Raw genomic sequence first — 15,011 nt, 5'->3', positions numbered from 1 at the left:
GACCAAACACTTTTATGACTTCTGGCACATTTCTGAAGAGGAACGATGGCTGACATGTGCCTGGGATCAGCGGCATTGTCAGCAGGTACATAGAGCTTCTTAAAGACGATGACAACATGCCCTGTTGTTCAGGACACACAGAATTTATGACGGTAGGAATTCTGGATCGCTTCCACCGTGTGAGAAACTTGTTGCTACATGTTGTTATCCCCTTTCTGCTTTAACATCTAAAGACTGGGAATTCCTGACATTCACTTTTAATTTGTAGCGTTCATAAACAGCAGCAGGGATAAACTTACATCCTGACATTTACAAACCCAAAGGCCAGAACATTACTGAGCACACTGAGTGAGGGTAAGATAATAATAATAATAACAATAATAACAAGAACAACAACTACAATAATAATAACAACAATAATAATGATGATAATAATAACAATAATAACAAGAACAACTACAATAATAATAATAATAATGATAATAATAACAATAATAATGATAATAATAATAACAATAATAACAAGAACAACAACTACAATAATAATAATAATAATAACAATAACAATAATAATAACAATAATAACAAGAAGAACAACCACAATAGTAGTAATAACAATAAGAACAATAACAAAACAACAACAACTACAATAATAATAAGATATAAATACATCACAAACGGTGGACACACTTGGATTAACTTTCTTTACCTTGAAAAATGTTACCACAGCATCTGTAGAGTCATAAAGTCAACAGGACAAATCTAAAGATTTACCCTGAGTTCAGGCTCAAAGGGATTAGCCTGTCTGACTGACTTCCTGTCTCCAGGTCGGAGGGGCTGGTTGCTAGGGTTACCTGTCTCTGCTCCGTCTCCAGTCTCTCCTGTGCTGCCCGTTGCGCCATCCTCTGGAGACATTCGCTCCTCTCCGCCGACACTCTCTCCACCGTCATCTTGTCCAGGGCTTGGATCTGATAGTGAAGCACACACCGTGATACACCCCAGTGTTCCTCCACCCCCACAGGCTACAGACAGCGTGTGTACACTTCTGTCTCAACGTGAAACTGTGAAAATCTTATCCCATTTCAGGCCTACTATTAAAGAGTTTTTTATTTTTGTCATACTATTGAAGTACTGTCCATAAGACCTGATGCTCAGCTGATGCTCCAGTTCATCCCAAGAGTACCTGATGGCAGTAGAATCACAAGACTATTTTTTGGAGAACTTAAAAAAAAGTCTGTCTTAAGGAAATGGTTTAACAGGAAGTGCAGCTTCTTGCAGCTCAATCATTCACAGTCACTCCCACACCCACGGAGAGCACTGGGAGCTGCTTCAGAGACACGTCCTGTCCACGTTTCTAACAAACTGGGCCAAAGCCTTCCCACATCACGGAGTTTGGCTCCCATAACCGTAATGTAAAGAAGGAGTAAAGAGACGTGTCCACCGTTTTAAAGTTCCTTAATAAGGTTACTGTGAGCCCTCGTGTCCCAGTTAATGGGGATTCCAGTTCCTTCTCAAGGACTGAAACAGATAAAGTGAATAATGCAGTGGGTGGCGCCGTTGCCTCACAGCCTGAAGGAGTTCTGTGTGGAGTCACAGGTTCTCCCTGCGTCTCCACGGGTTCCTGTGGGTTCTACAGCTCCCTCCCACCAGACACGAGCAGCAGAGGTGAACGGGTGGCTTAAAATGAACCACAGGCACGAATGAGACCAATCGGTTGTCTTAACTAGTGACCCACACCCTAAATCAACTGGGATTTGAATTCTGAACTGCAGGATCACTGGACAGTAGAACGCATCATTCACTGATGACTCCATCATACATCCATGTTCTACAAGAAGTCTTCTGTTTCCTTTTGAAGTAAATTTTTAAATTGAAGTTTGAAGCTATATTTTTTGACTAATGCTCCGGGAACGACTCCTGTGTGCCCCCCCTCCATCAGGTGGTGTTGATACAGTGACGGTGCTGTGCTCTCTTTGCGGTACCTGGTGTTTGTTCTTGCGGTCCAGCTGGCCCATCTTGCTGTTCAGCAGGTCTTGGACCGTGTGGATCTCAGTCTTCATCTCCTCCTTGGTGGCCTGAAGCTGATTCTCTAGTTTGCTGATGAGAGGCTCACAGCGACACCCGCTGAGAGGAGCCTAACAGGACGAACACATCACACACATTTATCCTCACACAGTCTGACTGATTTCTGTCCCATAGTTACCACTGCTTCGATTTGTATTTATGAAACATCACCAGATAAAATCAAGAGAGGACGGAATAACACTTTATGTTCAAACGAGTGTCATCAGTTTATTTTAAAATTGTAATTCATTATTTAATGAGTAGCATCCTTAAAAATGACAGGTCAACACAATAATCTTACATTTATATTCAAAGAGTGAATAACATCGAGCATCTATCCCAGGGGGGTCAAACTCATCTTCACTGAGGGCCACATCCTCAAAGGGACAGATGTAACCAATAAATGTAACTAAATGTAACTCAATGTAATGTAACATAAATGTAACTACTCTTTAATATTAAATATCTGAATTTATGACTGATTCTAGTTCCAAACATTAGTTAGACAGAAAAAACATGTTTGTTTGTTTCTCTGTTCTAACATTAATCCTTTTAATTTGTCAGGTTATTAAACCCACAGAACTCCATCAATCAAGGATCAAACTATCAATCAATAAAGAAAAATAACATCAGACACAAGTTAGGATGTTAACTTTGTTCAAAAAGTTGTTGTCAAAGTTAAAATGGGCTGAATTACTGCATTGTGGGAAATGTAGTTTTTGGGCAAAGCACACTTTTGACCTAATTTATTTTTTCTCAGGATCTCCATCCCTCGCTGTGTGCAGGGGGTCACCTGTGAACATGACAGAACCCTCCCATGAAGGACGTACCTGCATGATCTTTCCATGTTTGTTGCGGTACAGAGTGTACAGCTGATAGGCTTTATAATGGTGTGGAGGGACGTTGGCGTGCAGTGCTGCTCCTCGCTGTTTGTCCTTCCTCCTGTGGAGCTCCTCGCCGTGTCTGGTGGCTCTGTGGCGCAGGGGGTCGGACAAGGAGGGCTGGACAGACCAGCAGTAGGGGTTAGCAACCGTCTCATCACAGACAGACAAACAGTGTTTAGTCAATGGGGACATCTCAGACCTACTTTTTCTTTCTGCTTCCTGTTTCTTCTCCGTCTGGTGTTTGACTCGCTGACCTCGGCGTGTCTGAAGGCAGCCCGGTCGCTGCTCTGGGAGTCGTCTGCAGCAGACACGCTGTCCTGCACGGACACAAAGATACGGTCTAACAGTCTGACATCCAAACACACCACAGGAGAAGTGTTCTCAGTGGAGGTTCATTAAATAAGCAACGTAAACCAGGTGATCTGACATGTTTTTACCTTACGGGGCAGCATCTCGTCTCGGGGCACTGACTGAGCCCTGCCCTCGGCCTTCATTTTATCCCTCCTCTTCCTCACACTCCTGCCACGCACAAAACTCTGAACCTGAACATACACACATGAAGCAAACTGTTAACGGTCATCATGTTCCTGCTGAACAAACTAATCTGATATTTTTAGAACAAACATGTTTTCACGTGCACATATACGAGTGATTTTTGAAGTCTCAAACAAAGGAAGCAAACAACAGCTTCATTAGTATTAATAAAACATACATGATCATAGTCTCACCTGAATGAAACTCCAATCACTTGATATAAAAAATTGATAAAATTGATATTCAAATGGTGAATCAGTAAAAAGTTGTAGTTAATAAAAATAGGAAAGGTATCCAGAGACAGATTCCACCACATAAACCATCACAGCCGTCCTACGGGTGGATGAGAGCGGTCGCCATGGAGACGTCCTCCAATCAGGGCATCACCTGAGTGAACTACTGGACCCACCTGAGGAGCCTTAGTCAGCAGAAGAGCCACAGCTGGGTTGTCATGTTCTCTGGCCTGGTCCAGAGCCGTCTGACCTGCCTGCAAAACACACACACACACACACACACACACACACACACACACACACACACACACACACACACACACACACACACACACACACACACACACACACACACACACACAAAACTCACATTACTTTGAAAGACGATAATGAAAGATCCGCATCATCAAACAGAGACCATCATTAGCTGAGAAGCAACCAGGAGAACCAGATTAACAGCAACGTGTTCTGTAAGGCGTGGTAAAGAACGAGTTACAATCTTCTAGCTGTGATGTCCTGAGGTACAGTTTGTATCTCAGATTTCTGCTTGTATGTCAAACAAAACGCGGACGGAGCGACGGTTCGTACCTCATATCACTGGTACGTGGAGCAGCTCGTACCTCGACGTTCTACTGAACTATTTCTCTCATTTTGTGTGAACTGTATTATGTGGTTAAATTGAGACCACAAGGCAGCCGGTTTAATAAAGAGTGAGAATTGCTAAAACAGTTCCAGTAAGTGTAGACGTAACCATGGAGACAGAGTGAACACCCTCAAACATCTCCTGAGGAACATCCGTGGGCAGAAGCTTCAGCCACTCACACTGTTACACACGTGGCTGTCGGCCCCCGCCTCCAGCAACAGACGGACCGTCTTCTTATGATTCAGAGCAGATGAAACATGGAGGGGGGTGTCGCCAGCCTGGGAGGCAGAGAGCGAGAGGGGAGATCAGAGGAGGAGTCTCACCTCCGGACAGAGCTCCGGTATTCAGGAGGCACTCCCGTCGGTAACTCACCAGGTTCTTCTCTGACACGGAGCAGAACGCCCCCAGCAGGATGCGGATCACGGTCACGTGGTTGTAGCGAGCCGCCACATGTAGACACGTGTCTCCTGCCTGGGAAAATATTCATACACCCTGTTAGAAGACATCTCCTTTCAAAGTAAAAGCATTCCTTGCTGATAGTTGTTGTAGATTAACCACATGCCAGTCCTCTCCTACTTATTGTGAGCCAGACACACAGATACTTCCTGTCTGCTTTACACACATTAGCAAACAGCTAGTATGACAGGATGAAGCAGGACACGTTCAGGAACATGCTGGTGTAGAGTCGTGTCCATCAGGTCATGCTAACCCTTCATCTGAAGCGGTTTGGTGAAGCATCACCTTCAGCCTTCTTGGGTTCTACTCGACTGGTGAGGAGAACAGAGGATGAAACCTTTCCGAGGAACACAACGACAGATCACATGTTTACAGCTGATCGGAGGACTATTATGGGTCATGACCATCATGGACGACATCATGTGAGTCATAAATATACTCAATCCAGTGTTTCTGGCTGTTAACATGTGACCTTCAGGACTGTCCGTGTGTTCTCAGCCTGAGAGGAGGCAGCTAGCGTGTGTTCTCCTCACCAGTCAGTGTGAACTGAAGCTTCTTGGAGAAGGTGAAACATCTCAAACCCCAGACAGAGATCCAGTAGCTTCACATTCAGTGTTCACTCTGAAGGACAAAACATCTGCAGGTGGACCCCCCAGGAGCTACGCTGGGGACCTACGTGGTTCTTGCTGTCAGGCCTGGAACCTCCCAGAAGCAGAATCTTGGAGCTTTGAGCGTGACCGTTCTGACATGCGAGGTGGAGAGCCGTGTTCCCAGCCTGGAAACCAGAGGAGGAGAGTCCCAGTCATTGGGTCAGTCTGTGTCTAACCGACCCAGAAACACGTGAAGCATCTGAGCTGACAGGAAGGTTTAGTCTGTCGCTGCACTCTGACGTGTACCTGAAACGGTCTACAGTGATCCCTCGGTCCTCACGGTTAATGTGTTCCAGGAACCACACGCGATTAATGAATTCCACGATAGAGCGACAAACTATTTATTTTATTATTTACAGTAAATTAAACGTTTCTGAACCCTCCCCATACTGATATTAAACCACCTTCGATCTGTATTACCTTTGAAACACTCTGATAGACCGTTTAAAGCACTTTTGTGTCTCACGGAAGTCCGAGACTCACGGAACGTAACGCACTTCAGGATGCCGTCACGGTACGGTATCATGTGATTGCCGACCAAAAATCCACAATGAGTACAAAAGTTGACATTTGACCTTGACTTAGTTTTCTCAAGGTCAAGGTCTTCATCTCGTTTTCATCCCCTTTGCTGCCTGAGTAATGTGCTTTTTGTTTCATCTTTCTATCTGCAGCGGTTGTGAAGATATTTGGTGGACAGACAAACACAAACACTGACAATTACAACACATCACCGCCTCACGAGATGTAATGATGACCGGGATTGTTCACCGCCAACAGGTGTTTGTTAGCGTGGTGCTGCGGTTGAATGTGTGCACCTTGTTCTTAGCGTGAACGTTGGCCCCGGCCTTCACCAGCAGTTTGACAGACTGACTGAAGCCATGCCAGGACACCTCATGGAGAGCCGTGTTCCCATCCTGTCAGGACGAAACATAACACCGAATTTAAAAGTAAGGTGAACAATGACTGAAAACAAAGATGTACAATCAGTTCTATAGGTTGAACCACACAGAACCCACCACCCTAAACACTGATCACACGTTCCTTAATGAAATAAACTACATACAGCTACCTGAGTTCAGCATCATTTAAATTTAAATCAATATTTTGTGAGGTATAATGTGTGGGGAAACTAATCATCAACATTTGTATTATCATTTTATATTGTACCCTAGAAATATTACTTTTTCACATGTATTTTTCACTAATTTTTTTAATTTGCAATCATGGTATGACTGTATTATTTTTGTACTCATGGCTCCAGCATAATGCACCTTCTAAAACACACTGATGTGACAGTATTCACTAGAGGACACCAGATTTCAGCATGTTGACAGTTTTGCCATTAAGTGCAGAAATAAATGGTGACATTTTAGCATCCATGGTTCTAATCTCTGGAGGTCACGTCTCTTCTGACAGAGACTCCAAACACTAAGAAGATTATAAACATCCTGGTTCCTCTGATTGTCAGATACTCTACTGTCATTATGATGGACCTGAAATCCCCGTCCTCCGGCTGACTGGAAGAGAGGTGCCATTAGGCTGTGTGTGTGTGTGTGTGTGTGTGTGTGTGTGTGTGTGTGTGTGTGTGTGTTTGTGTGTGTGTGTTTAATGCGCACCTTGTCCTGTCTGTCCAGGGCACATCCTTCCTGGATGAGCGCACTGATGACATCATTGTTCCCCGCCACAGCAGCCCGGTGTAACGCTGCCTGCTCGCCCTGCACACACACACACCAAACACACCGAGCTGAAGAGGCAGGAGAAACACACACATCAGACAACCAGGATCTACAAAAAACCTGTAACAATCTATTATGAGATAGCATTATTCGTTTGCTCAGTGGAAGTTTATTTTCAGTTCAACTGTATTCCAAATTTCCAGATTTTTTCTGGATAATTAGCCCGATAAAAGGCAAATTAATGAGCATTTGCATCCACTGCTATGAACTAGTCTCACCTTTAAGAACTGATGCAGAGGAGGACATAAAAAGTTAAAGTCACACGCTTCATGTATGTTATGGTCCATTCTGAGACCTGTTGTTGTACATTAACCTTATTAAATAAGTTGTTTTTACTCTGGATAGCTTTGACTGATATTTCATTTGGTGTGAACCTCAACACATTTTTGTCTGACACACACAAACGTAGAAGAACGCAGGAGCAGTTCCTAAACTTGTTCACTTCTATGGTCCAACACAAACCAAAATGTGAAACAAATACTACTCAGGACTAAGCAGGACGTTTCCTGCTGGCGGTCAAACAGCAGCAAGATTCAGCTGTTGACTGTCCATCCATCCATCCATCCATCCATCTTCTTCCGCTTATCCGGGGTCGGGTCGCGGGGGCAGCAGCTTAAGCAGGGTAGCCCAGACTTCCCTCTCCCTAGCCACTTCGTCCAGCTCCTCCGGGAGAATCCCAAGGCGTTCCCAGGCCAGCCGGGAGACATAGTCTCTCCAGCGACTCCTGGGTCGTCCCGGGGTCTCCTTCATTCAAACTCAAGCATTAACAAAATCTCTCATTTAAATATTCAAAATTTTACACCCATTGGCATTCATGAATAAAATAATAAAAATTACAACTACCACTACTACTACTACTAATAATAATAATGATAATAATTATGTGAACCTCCACTGAACCTTTCTCTACTACTGGACAGATCTGCCGCTGCAGATGTGAGCGTTGCTCAAACTACTGGAAAGCTCTGTAAAGTCTTCTTAAAATAAAAACGTGTCTCCACATTCAGCAGAATTCTTACCGACTCACTAACTAAGCAGAAACATTTGTCTCAATATAAGAGATCCACACACAATCTAATTGAGTTGTATTTGCTGCAGCGTTGGTGTAACCACATGAAGCAGTGAGCAAACAGGAAACAGCCGGAGCTCACGTCCAACGGCAGCTGAACAAACAGAGGGAACAGAACAACAGTTACCTTAAAGGAGGAGGAAGAGCAGGAGGGACAAGATAGGTAAGAAGTGAACTGAAAGCATCGTCAGTGGTGGGGGGGGGGGCATGAAGGTAGAAAGGATGGGGAGACCTTTGGTGGCTCACTAGGAGGAGTTTTGGCTGACCTCCTTCTCTTTCCAAGCCCTGCTCCTCCGTCTTCTCCCCTCCTCATCCTCCTGCTTCAGATTGCCCCTCCTGACCTCTTCAGGTGTGGAGGATGTATTGCATCCTGTTGCAGAACTCATTGACCACAAGGAATGAATTTGGCAGAGCCGGAGATCTGTGCTACGATGACATGTGTGAAAAACGGACCGGCGTTCTGTGGGCAAACCCACCAGTGGAAAGTCCAAAGAGTCCCATTCCAGTCCACTGGAGGTCATTAGACTGCAGGTAACTGTGTCAAAAAGGTCAATGGGCTCCAGAAAAAAGATAAAAAGATTGGCACGGAACTGGTCACCACTGATGACAAGTGTAATCTGAGTGGTTAAATAGTGGGAACTAACCCAGCCAAGTAATTTACTCACGTCGTCCTGGATGTCCAGATCACAGCCGGCTTTGAGCAGGATACGGACAACCTCAATGTGGCCTTTGTAAGCAGCCAAGTGCAGGGGGCTTCTGCCATACTGTGGACACAAAACACACACAGCTCAGCCAAAGAACCAGTCAGGGGACCTCCCACAGACGCAGATAGAGTCAGACACAGAGATCCACCCCACTGCCCCACTCAGCCTCAGAGCAGGGAGCTGGAATTACCCCCAGACCAGCCACTGCTGATGGAGTCTGACCCATCTCAGAAAAAACATTGGACAAAAAGCTTGACAATTTCCACAGCTGTTCATTTTTGGAGAGGATAAAGTACAAAGAGTAAAAAGGCCCTGAATTATAAAAATGAGATCTAGTTAACTTTCTACCGGCTTAAAGAACTCAAAATATCATTACAATTTGGGCAAACAGCCAAATGGATTTCTTTTTAAACAAGAATAATCCCTATGACACGTTGCTTTTAAACGTATTAATAGATTACCTCAATGCCATTAGCACCACAAAAAACATTGCATTCATCTTCAATGCATTTGATTGGAAGTAGAAAGTTCAGACATCTCTGAAACAAGGCCTCTATGATCGTATTTAAAGCAGCAGTGCATTCTATTGGCTGACGGCATCCAGAAGTGCGCTCGTTCCGTGAGTCTCAGACTTCTGTGAGAAATTGCTTTAAACAGTCTATCAGAGTGTTTTAAAGGTAATACAGATAGAAGGTGTTTAATATCAGTATGGGGAGGGTTCAGAAACGTTTAAATTACCATAAATAATAAGATAGTTTGTTGTTCTATAACGTGGAATTCATTAATGCCTTGCGGTTCCTGGAACACATTGATATATTATATATATATATATATATATATATATATATATATATATATATATATATATATATATATATATATATATATATATATATATATATATATATATATATATATATATATATATATATATAGTACAGTGGTTAAGTCAACTGACTTGAATGCAGGAGGTTGTGGGTTCGAATCCCGGTCGGGACAAACACTATCCAGTCAACGTGAAATGCAGAAAGGGGCGTGGTCTGGAATGCAAGAGGGCGTGGTCTGGAATGCAGGAGGGCGTGGCTTCGAACCCCAAGACATGGCGGGCACTATCCAGTGAGTGAACACAATAATGACAGAGTCATATTGGCTCGGACGTCGCCCGGGTTAACAAGGTCCGCGTCAGATGCTAGGGAACCAGGGCAATCTGATGAGAAATGGGCTACTGGAACAAGACACACAAGGACAAGGGCGGAGAATACGGAGTTGTTGGAATGCTACTACACAAGTAATCCCAGAGAGAGGGGATATATGGGGCGGATGTGGGACCAATGGATGCTTCGAAACCCACAATCAAGGCTAACAAAGAAACAGCTGTTAGCCCAGTGTTCCAACATCCGTAACCGAAAACTGCTGTCACAACTAGAGATCGATGAAATACAACAACAATGCTACGGCAAGGGGGAGCCAGGACGCCAGGTCAGCGGGGGGATATCACTCCCCCCCCCCACAATCCGAGATTGGGTACCAAGCCCCAAGAGACATAGACAGCCTCAATACAAGAGCTACTGACCTGCGAAGGAAGATCGTGACCCAAATGGAAACCTGGAGCCTCCGACAAATACCGAAGCTAAGTTGTCAAGTACCTTCAGAAGATCTGCTGGAAGATGTGAATGCTGCAATAACAACCATCCCCACAGGGAACATAACTGAGACCAACAAGCTGATCCACAGTACAGCAACAGTAATCCTCGAGATGCTGGGATACAAGATCAACACAGGGCATAACAAACAATACCCTCCATGGAAGAGATGGTTAGAGGCCAAGATAAAGGCGACACGGAGAGAAGTCAGCCAGCTAGCCGAGCTACAGAAGGGGAACATGGTGAATAAAGGGGCACCCAGGAAATACAGCAAGCTCTCCATACCTGAAGCACTCGAAACTGCCAAACAGAGACTAACAGCTCTGGCTACCCGACTGAAGCGATACACCAAGGAGATTGAGGCCAGGAGAATAAACAAGACCTTCTCCACTCAACCAGCAAAGGTGTACTCTCAGTGGCAGGGAAATAGCATCCGGCCAGACCCACCAAGAGCTGAGGTGGAGAAATACTGGAAGGGCATATGGGAAAGAGTAGCATCACATAACACCGATGCCCAGTGGCTAGTGGACCTAAGGACTGACCACAGCTGCCTCCCAGAACAAGAACCAGTAACCATCTCAATGGCAGACATCCAAGAAAGAGTGTCAAAGATGAAGAGTTGGTCAGCACCGGGCCCCGATATGATCCATACATACTGGCTAAAGAAGCTGACAGCACTCCACGAGCGTCTAGCAGCACAGATGAACCAGCTGCTAAGGGATGGGACGCACCCAGAATGGTTGACTGAAGGCAGGACAGTCCTGATCATGAAAGACCCACAGAAGGAATCTACCCCATCCAACTACCGGCCAATAACCTGTCTCAGTACAACATGGAAGCTCCTGTCAGGCATCATGGCCGCTAAGATGAGTAGGCACATGGATCAATACATGAGTGGGACACAGAAAGGAGTTGGTAGTAACACCAGGGGAGCCAAGCACCAGCTACTGGTGGACAGAGCAGTACACAGAGACTGTAAGAATAGGCAGACCAACTTGTGCACCGCCTGGATTGACTACCAGAAAGCCTACGACTCAATGCCACACACGTGGATACTGGAATGCCTGGAACTGTATAAGATCAACAGGACACTAAGAGCCTTCATCAAGAACTCAATGGGGAAGTGGAAGACAACCCTGGAGACTCACTCCAAGCCAATTGCCCAAGTTAACATCAAGTGCGGCATATACCAAGGGGATGCACTATCACCACTGCTGTTCTGCATAGGCCTGAACCCCCTCAGTCACATCATCACAAAGAGTGGCTACGGATACCAATTCTGAAGCGGGACAACAATCAGCCATCTCCTCTACATGGATGACATCAAGCTGTATGCCAGGGAATGAGCGAGAAATTGACTCACTGATCCACACCACCAGGATCTACAGCGACGACATAGGGATGTCATTCGGATTAGACAAATGTGTCCGGATGGTATCAAGAAGAGGCAAGATGATCAGAACTGAAGGGGTCAACCTACCAGGGGGCAGGATAGAAGACATCAAGGACAGCTACAAATACCTTGGAATCCCACAGGCTAATGGCAACCATGAGGAGGCCGCAAGGAAGTCATCCACAGCCAAATACCTCCAGAGAGTAAGGCAAGTCCTGAGAAGTCAGCTGAATGGCAAGAACAAGGTCCGAGCCATCAACATGTATGCACTGCCGGTCATCAGATACCCCGCTGGGATCATAAGCTGGCCAAAGGAGGAGATAGAAGCCACAGATATCAAGACTATAAAGCTCCTCACCATGCATGGAGGGTTTCACCCCAAGTCCAGCATCCTGAGGCTGTACACTAAGCGGAAAGAGGGAGGCCGAGGACTAGTGAGCATCAGGGCCACTGTCCAGGATGAGACATCAAAAATCCAAGAGTACATCAGGAAGATGGCCCCAACAGATGAACTGCTCAGTGAATGCCTTAGACAGCAGAAACCTGAAGAGGAGGAGGAGGAGGAGGAGGAGACAACATGGAGGGACAAGCCCCTACACGGCATGTACCACCGTCAGATAGAGGAAGTGGCTGATATCAAGAAGACCTACCAATGGCTGAATAAAGCTGGACTGACAGACAGCACAGAGGCACTGACCATGGCAGCACAAGAACAGGCCCTAAGTACAAGGGCAACAGAGGCCAATATCTACCACAGTAGATCTGACCCAAGGTGCAGGCTATGTAAAGAAGCCCCAGAGTCAGTCCAGCATGTGGTAGCAGGGTGTAAGATGCTCGTCAGCTCAGCATACATGGAAAGGCACAACCAAGTAGCTGTGATAGTGTACAGGGACATCTGTACCCGGTATGGACTAGAAGTACCCAAATCCCAATGGGACATACCACCGAAGGTGGTTGAGAACGGCAAGGCTAAGATCCTGTGGGACTTCAGCTTCCAGACCGACAAACAGCTACTGGCTAACAAACCGGACATTGTGGTGATGGACAAAGAGCAGAAGAGAGCAGTGGTGATAGATGTGGCGATTCCAGCTGATGCCAACATCAGGAAGAAGGAACACGAAAAGATTGAGAAATATCAAGGGTTGAAAGAACAGCTGGAACAGATGTGGAAGGTTAAGGTTAATGTGGTCCCCGTGGTAGTAGGAGCACTTGGGGCAGTGACCCCCAAACTGGAAGAGTGGCTCCAGCAGATTCCTGGAACAACATCTGAAGCCTCAGTCCAGAAGAGCGCAGTCCTAGGAACAGCTAAGATACTGCGCAGAACCCTCAGACTCCCAGGCCTCTGGTAGAGGACCCGAGCTTGAGGATGACACACAGATACCACCCCACAAGGGTGAGAGGGACATTTATATATATATATTATATATATATATATATATATATATATATATATATATATATATATATATATATATATATATATAAAATATTAAATAAAATATGAAATGTAGCCGCAAAAGGACACAAGCCAGCGTCTTATTGTGCCCGCCCCAAGCCGGGATAAATACAGAAGGTTGTGTCAGGAAGGGCATCCGGCATAAAACATTTGTCAAATCAAAGATGTGAATCAAACATATGACTTCCATACTGGATCGGTCAAGGCCCGGGTTAACAACGACCGCCATCGGTGCTGTTAACCTACAGGGTGCCGGTGGAAATTTGACTACTGTTGGTTGAAGGAGAGGAGGGAAGTGTGTTTGTAGGAAGAGAGAAAAGAGGAACACCAAGAGTATAGGACTGAGAGTAGGGACGTTGAATGTTGGAACTATGACAGGAAAAGGTAGAGAGTTGGTTGACATGATGCAGAGGAGGAAGGTAGACATACTGTGTGTCCAGGAGACCAGGTGGAAAGGTAGTAAGGCTAGAAGTTTAGGAGCAGGGTTCAAGTTGTTCTATCATGGTATAGATGGGAAGAGAAATGGAGTAGGAGTTATCTTGAAGGAGGAGTTTGTTAGGAATGTCCTGGAGGTAAAAAGAGTGTTGGATAGAGTGTTGAGTCTGAAGCTAGAAATAGAAGGTGTGATGTTCAGTGTTCTTAGTGGGTATTCTCCACAGGTAGGATGTGAGCTGGAGGAGAAGGAGAAATTCTGGCTGGACTTTGATGAAGTGATGCAGAGCATGCCTAGAAGTGAGAGAGTTGTCATTGGAGCAGACTTCAATGGACATGTTGGTGCAGGAAACAGAGGTGATGAGGAGGTGATGGGCATGTTTGGTATCCAGGAGAGGAACACAGAAGAACAGATGATTGCAAAAAGGATGGAAATGGCTGTAGTGAATACTTTCTTCCAGAAGAAGCAGGAGTTTTTGCAGTTTTTGTAGATCTGGAGAAAGCTGATGACAGGGTGCCCAGAGAGGAACTGTGGTATTGTATGAGGAAGTCTGGAGTGGCAGAGAAGTATGTTAGAGCGGTGCAGGACATGTATGAGGACTGTAAGACAGTGGTGAGGTGTGCTGTAGGTGTGACAGAGGAGTTCAAGGTGGAGGTGGGACTGCATCAGGGATCAGCTCTGAGCCCCTTCTTGTTGCTATGGTGATTGACAGGCTGACAGACGAGGTTAGACAGGAATCTCCATGGACTATGATGTTTGCAGATGACATTGTGATCTGCAATGAGAGCAGGGAACAGGTGGAGGAGAAGCTAGAGAGGTGGAGGTTTGTCCTGGAAAGGAGAGGAATGAAGGTTAGCCACAGTAAGACAGAGTACATGTGTGTGAAAGAGAGGGACCCAAGTGAAAGAGTGAGGTTACGGGGAGAAGAGATCAAGAAGGTGGAGGATTTGAAGTACTTAGGGTCAACAGTCCAGAGCAATGGAGAGTGTGGAAAAGAGGTGAAGAAGTGTGTCCAGGCAGGATGGAACGGGTGGAGGAAAGTGTCAGGTGTGATGTGTGATAGAAGAGTTTCAGCTAAAATGAAAGGAAAGGTGTACAAAACTGTGGTGAGAC

General features: G+C 45.4%; 1 protein-coding gene across 5 annotated transcripts in view; it reads right to left on the bottom strand.

Moving 5' to 3' along the window:
• The window catches only part of ankrd6b (ankyrin repeat domain 6b), a 36,619-nt gene that overhangs the window by 3,109 nt on the left and 18,499 nt on the right, over positions 1-15,011 (bottom strand). For 3 of the 5 annotated variants that reach the window (XM_068342722.1, XM_068342724.1, XM_068342723.1), the window contains exons 3-14: positions 8,935-9,033; positions 7,081-7,179; positions 6,280-6,378; positions 5,491-5,589; positions 4,731-4,829; positions 4,538-4,636; positions 3,892-3,969; positions 3,386-3,490; positions 3,152-3,265; positions 2,895-3,065; positions 1,983-2,135; positions 855-968 (exon numbers count right to left, since the gene is read on the bottom strand). In XM_068342722.1, coding sequence (XP_068198823.1) covers positions 855-968; positions 1,983-2,135; positions 2,895-3,065; positions 3,152-3,265; positions 3,386-3,490; positions 3,892-3,969; positions 4,538-4,636; positions 4,731-4,829; positions 5,491-5,589; positions 6,280-6,378; positions 7,081-7,179; positions 8,935-9,033 — 1,329 coding nt within the window. Of the gene's footprint in view, positions 1-854; positions 969-1,982; positions 2,136-2,894; positions 3,066-3,151; positions 3,266-3,385; positions 3,491-3,891; positions 3,970-4,537; positions 4,637-4,730; positions 4,830-5,490; positions 5,590-6,279; positions 6,379-7,080; positions 7,180-8,535; positions 8,904-8,934; positions 9,034-15,011 lie in introns of those variants that run through there. The other 2 variants (XM_068342720.1, XM_068342721.1) reach the window with 2 other exon arrangements.

Source organism: Antennarius striatus, chromosome 19 (assembly GCF_040054535.1).
Source record: "Antennarius striatus isolate MH-2024 chromosome 19, ASM4005453v1, whole genome shotgun sequence".
Taxonomy (NCBI): Eukaryota; Metazoa; Chordata; class Actinopteri; order Lophiiformes; family Antennariidae; genus Antennarius; species Antennarius striatus.
This window is presented reverse-complemented; position numbering and strand designations above follow the sequence as displayed.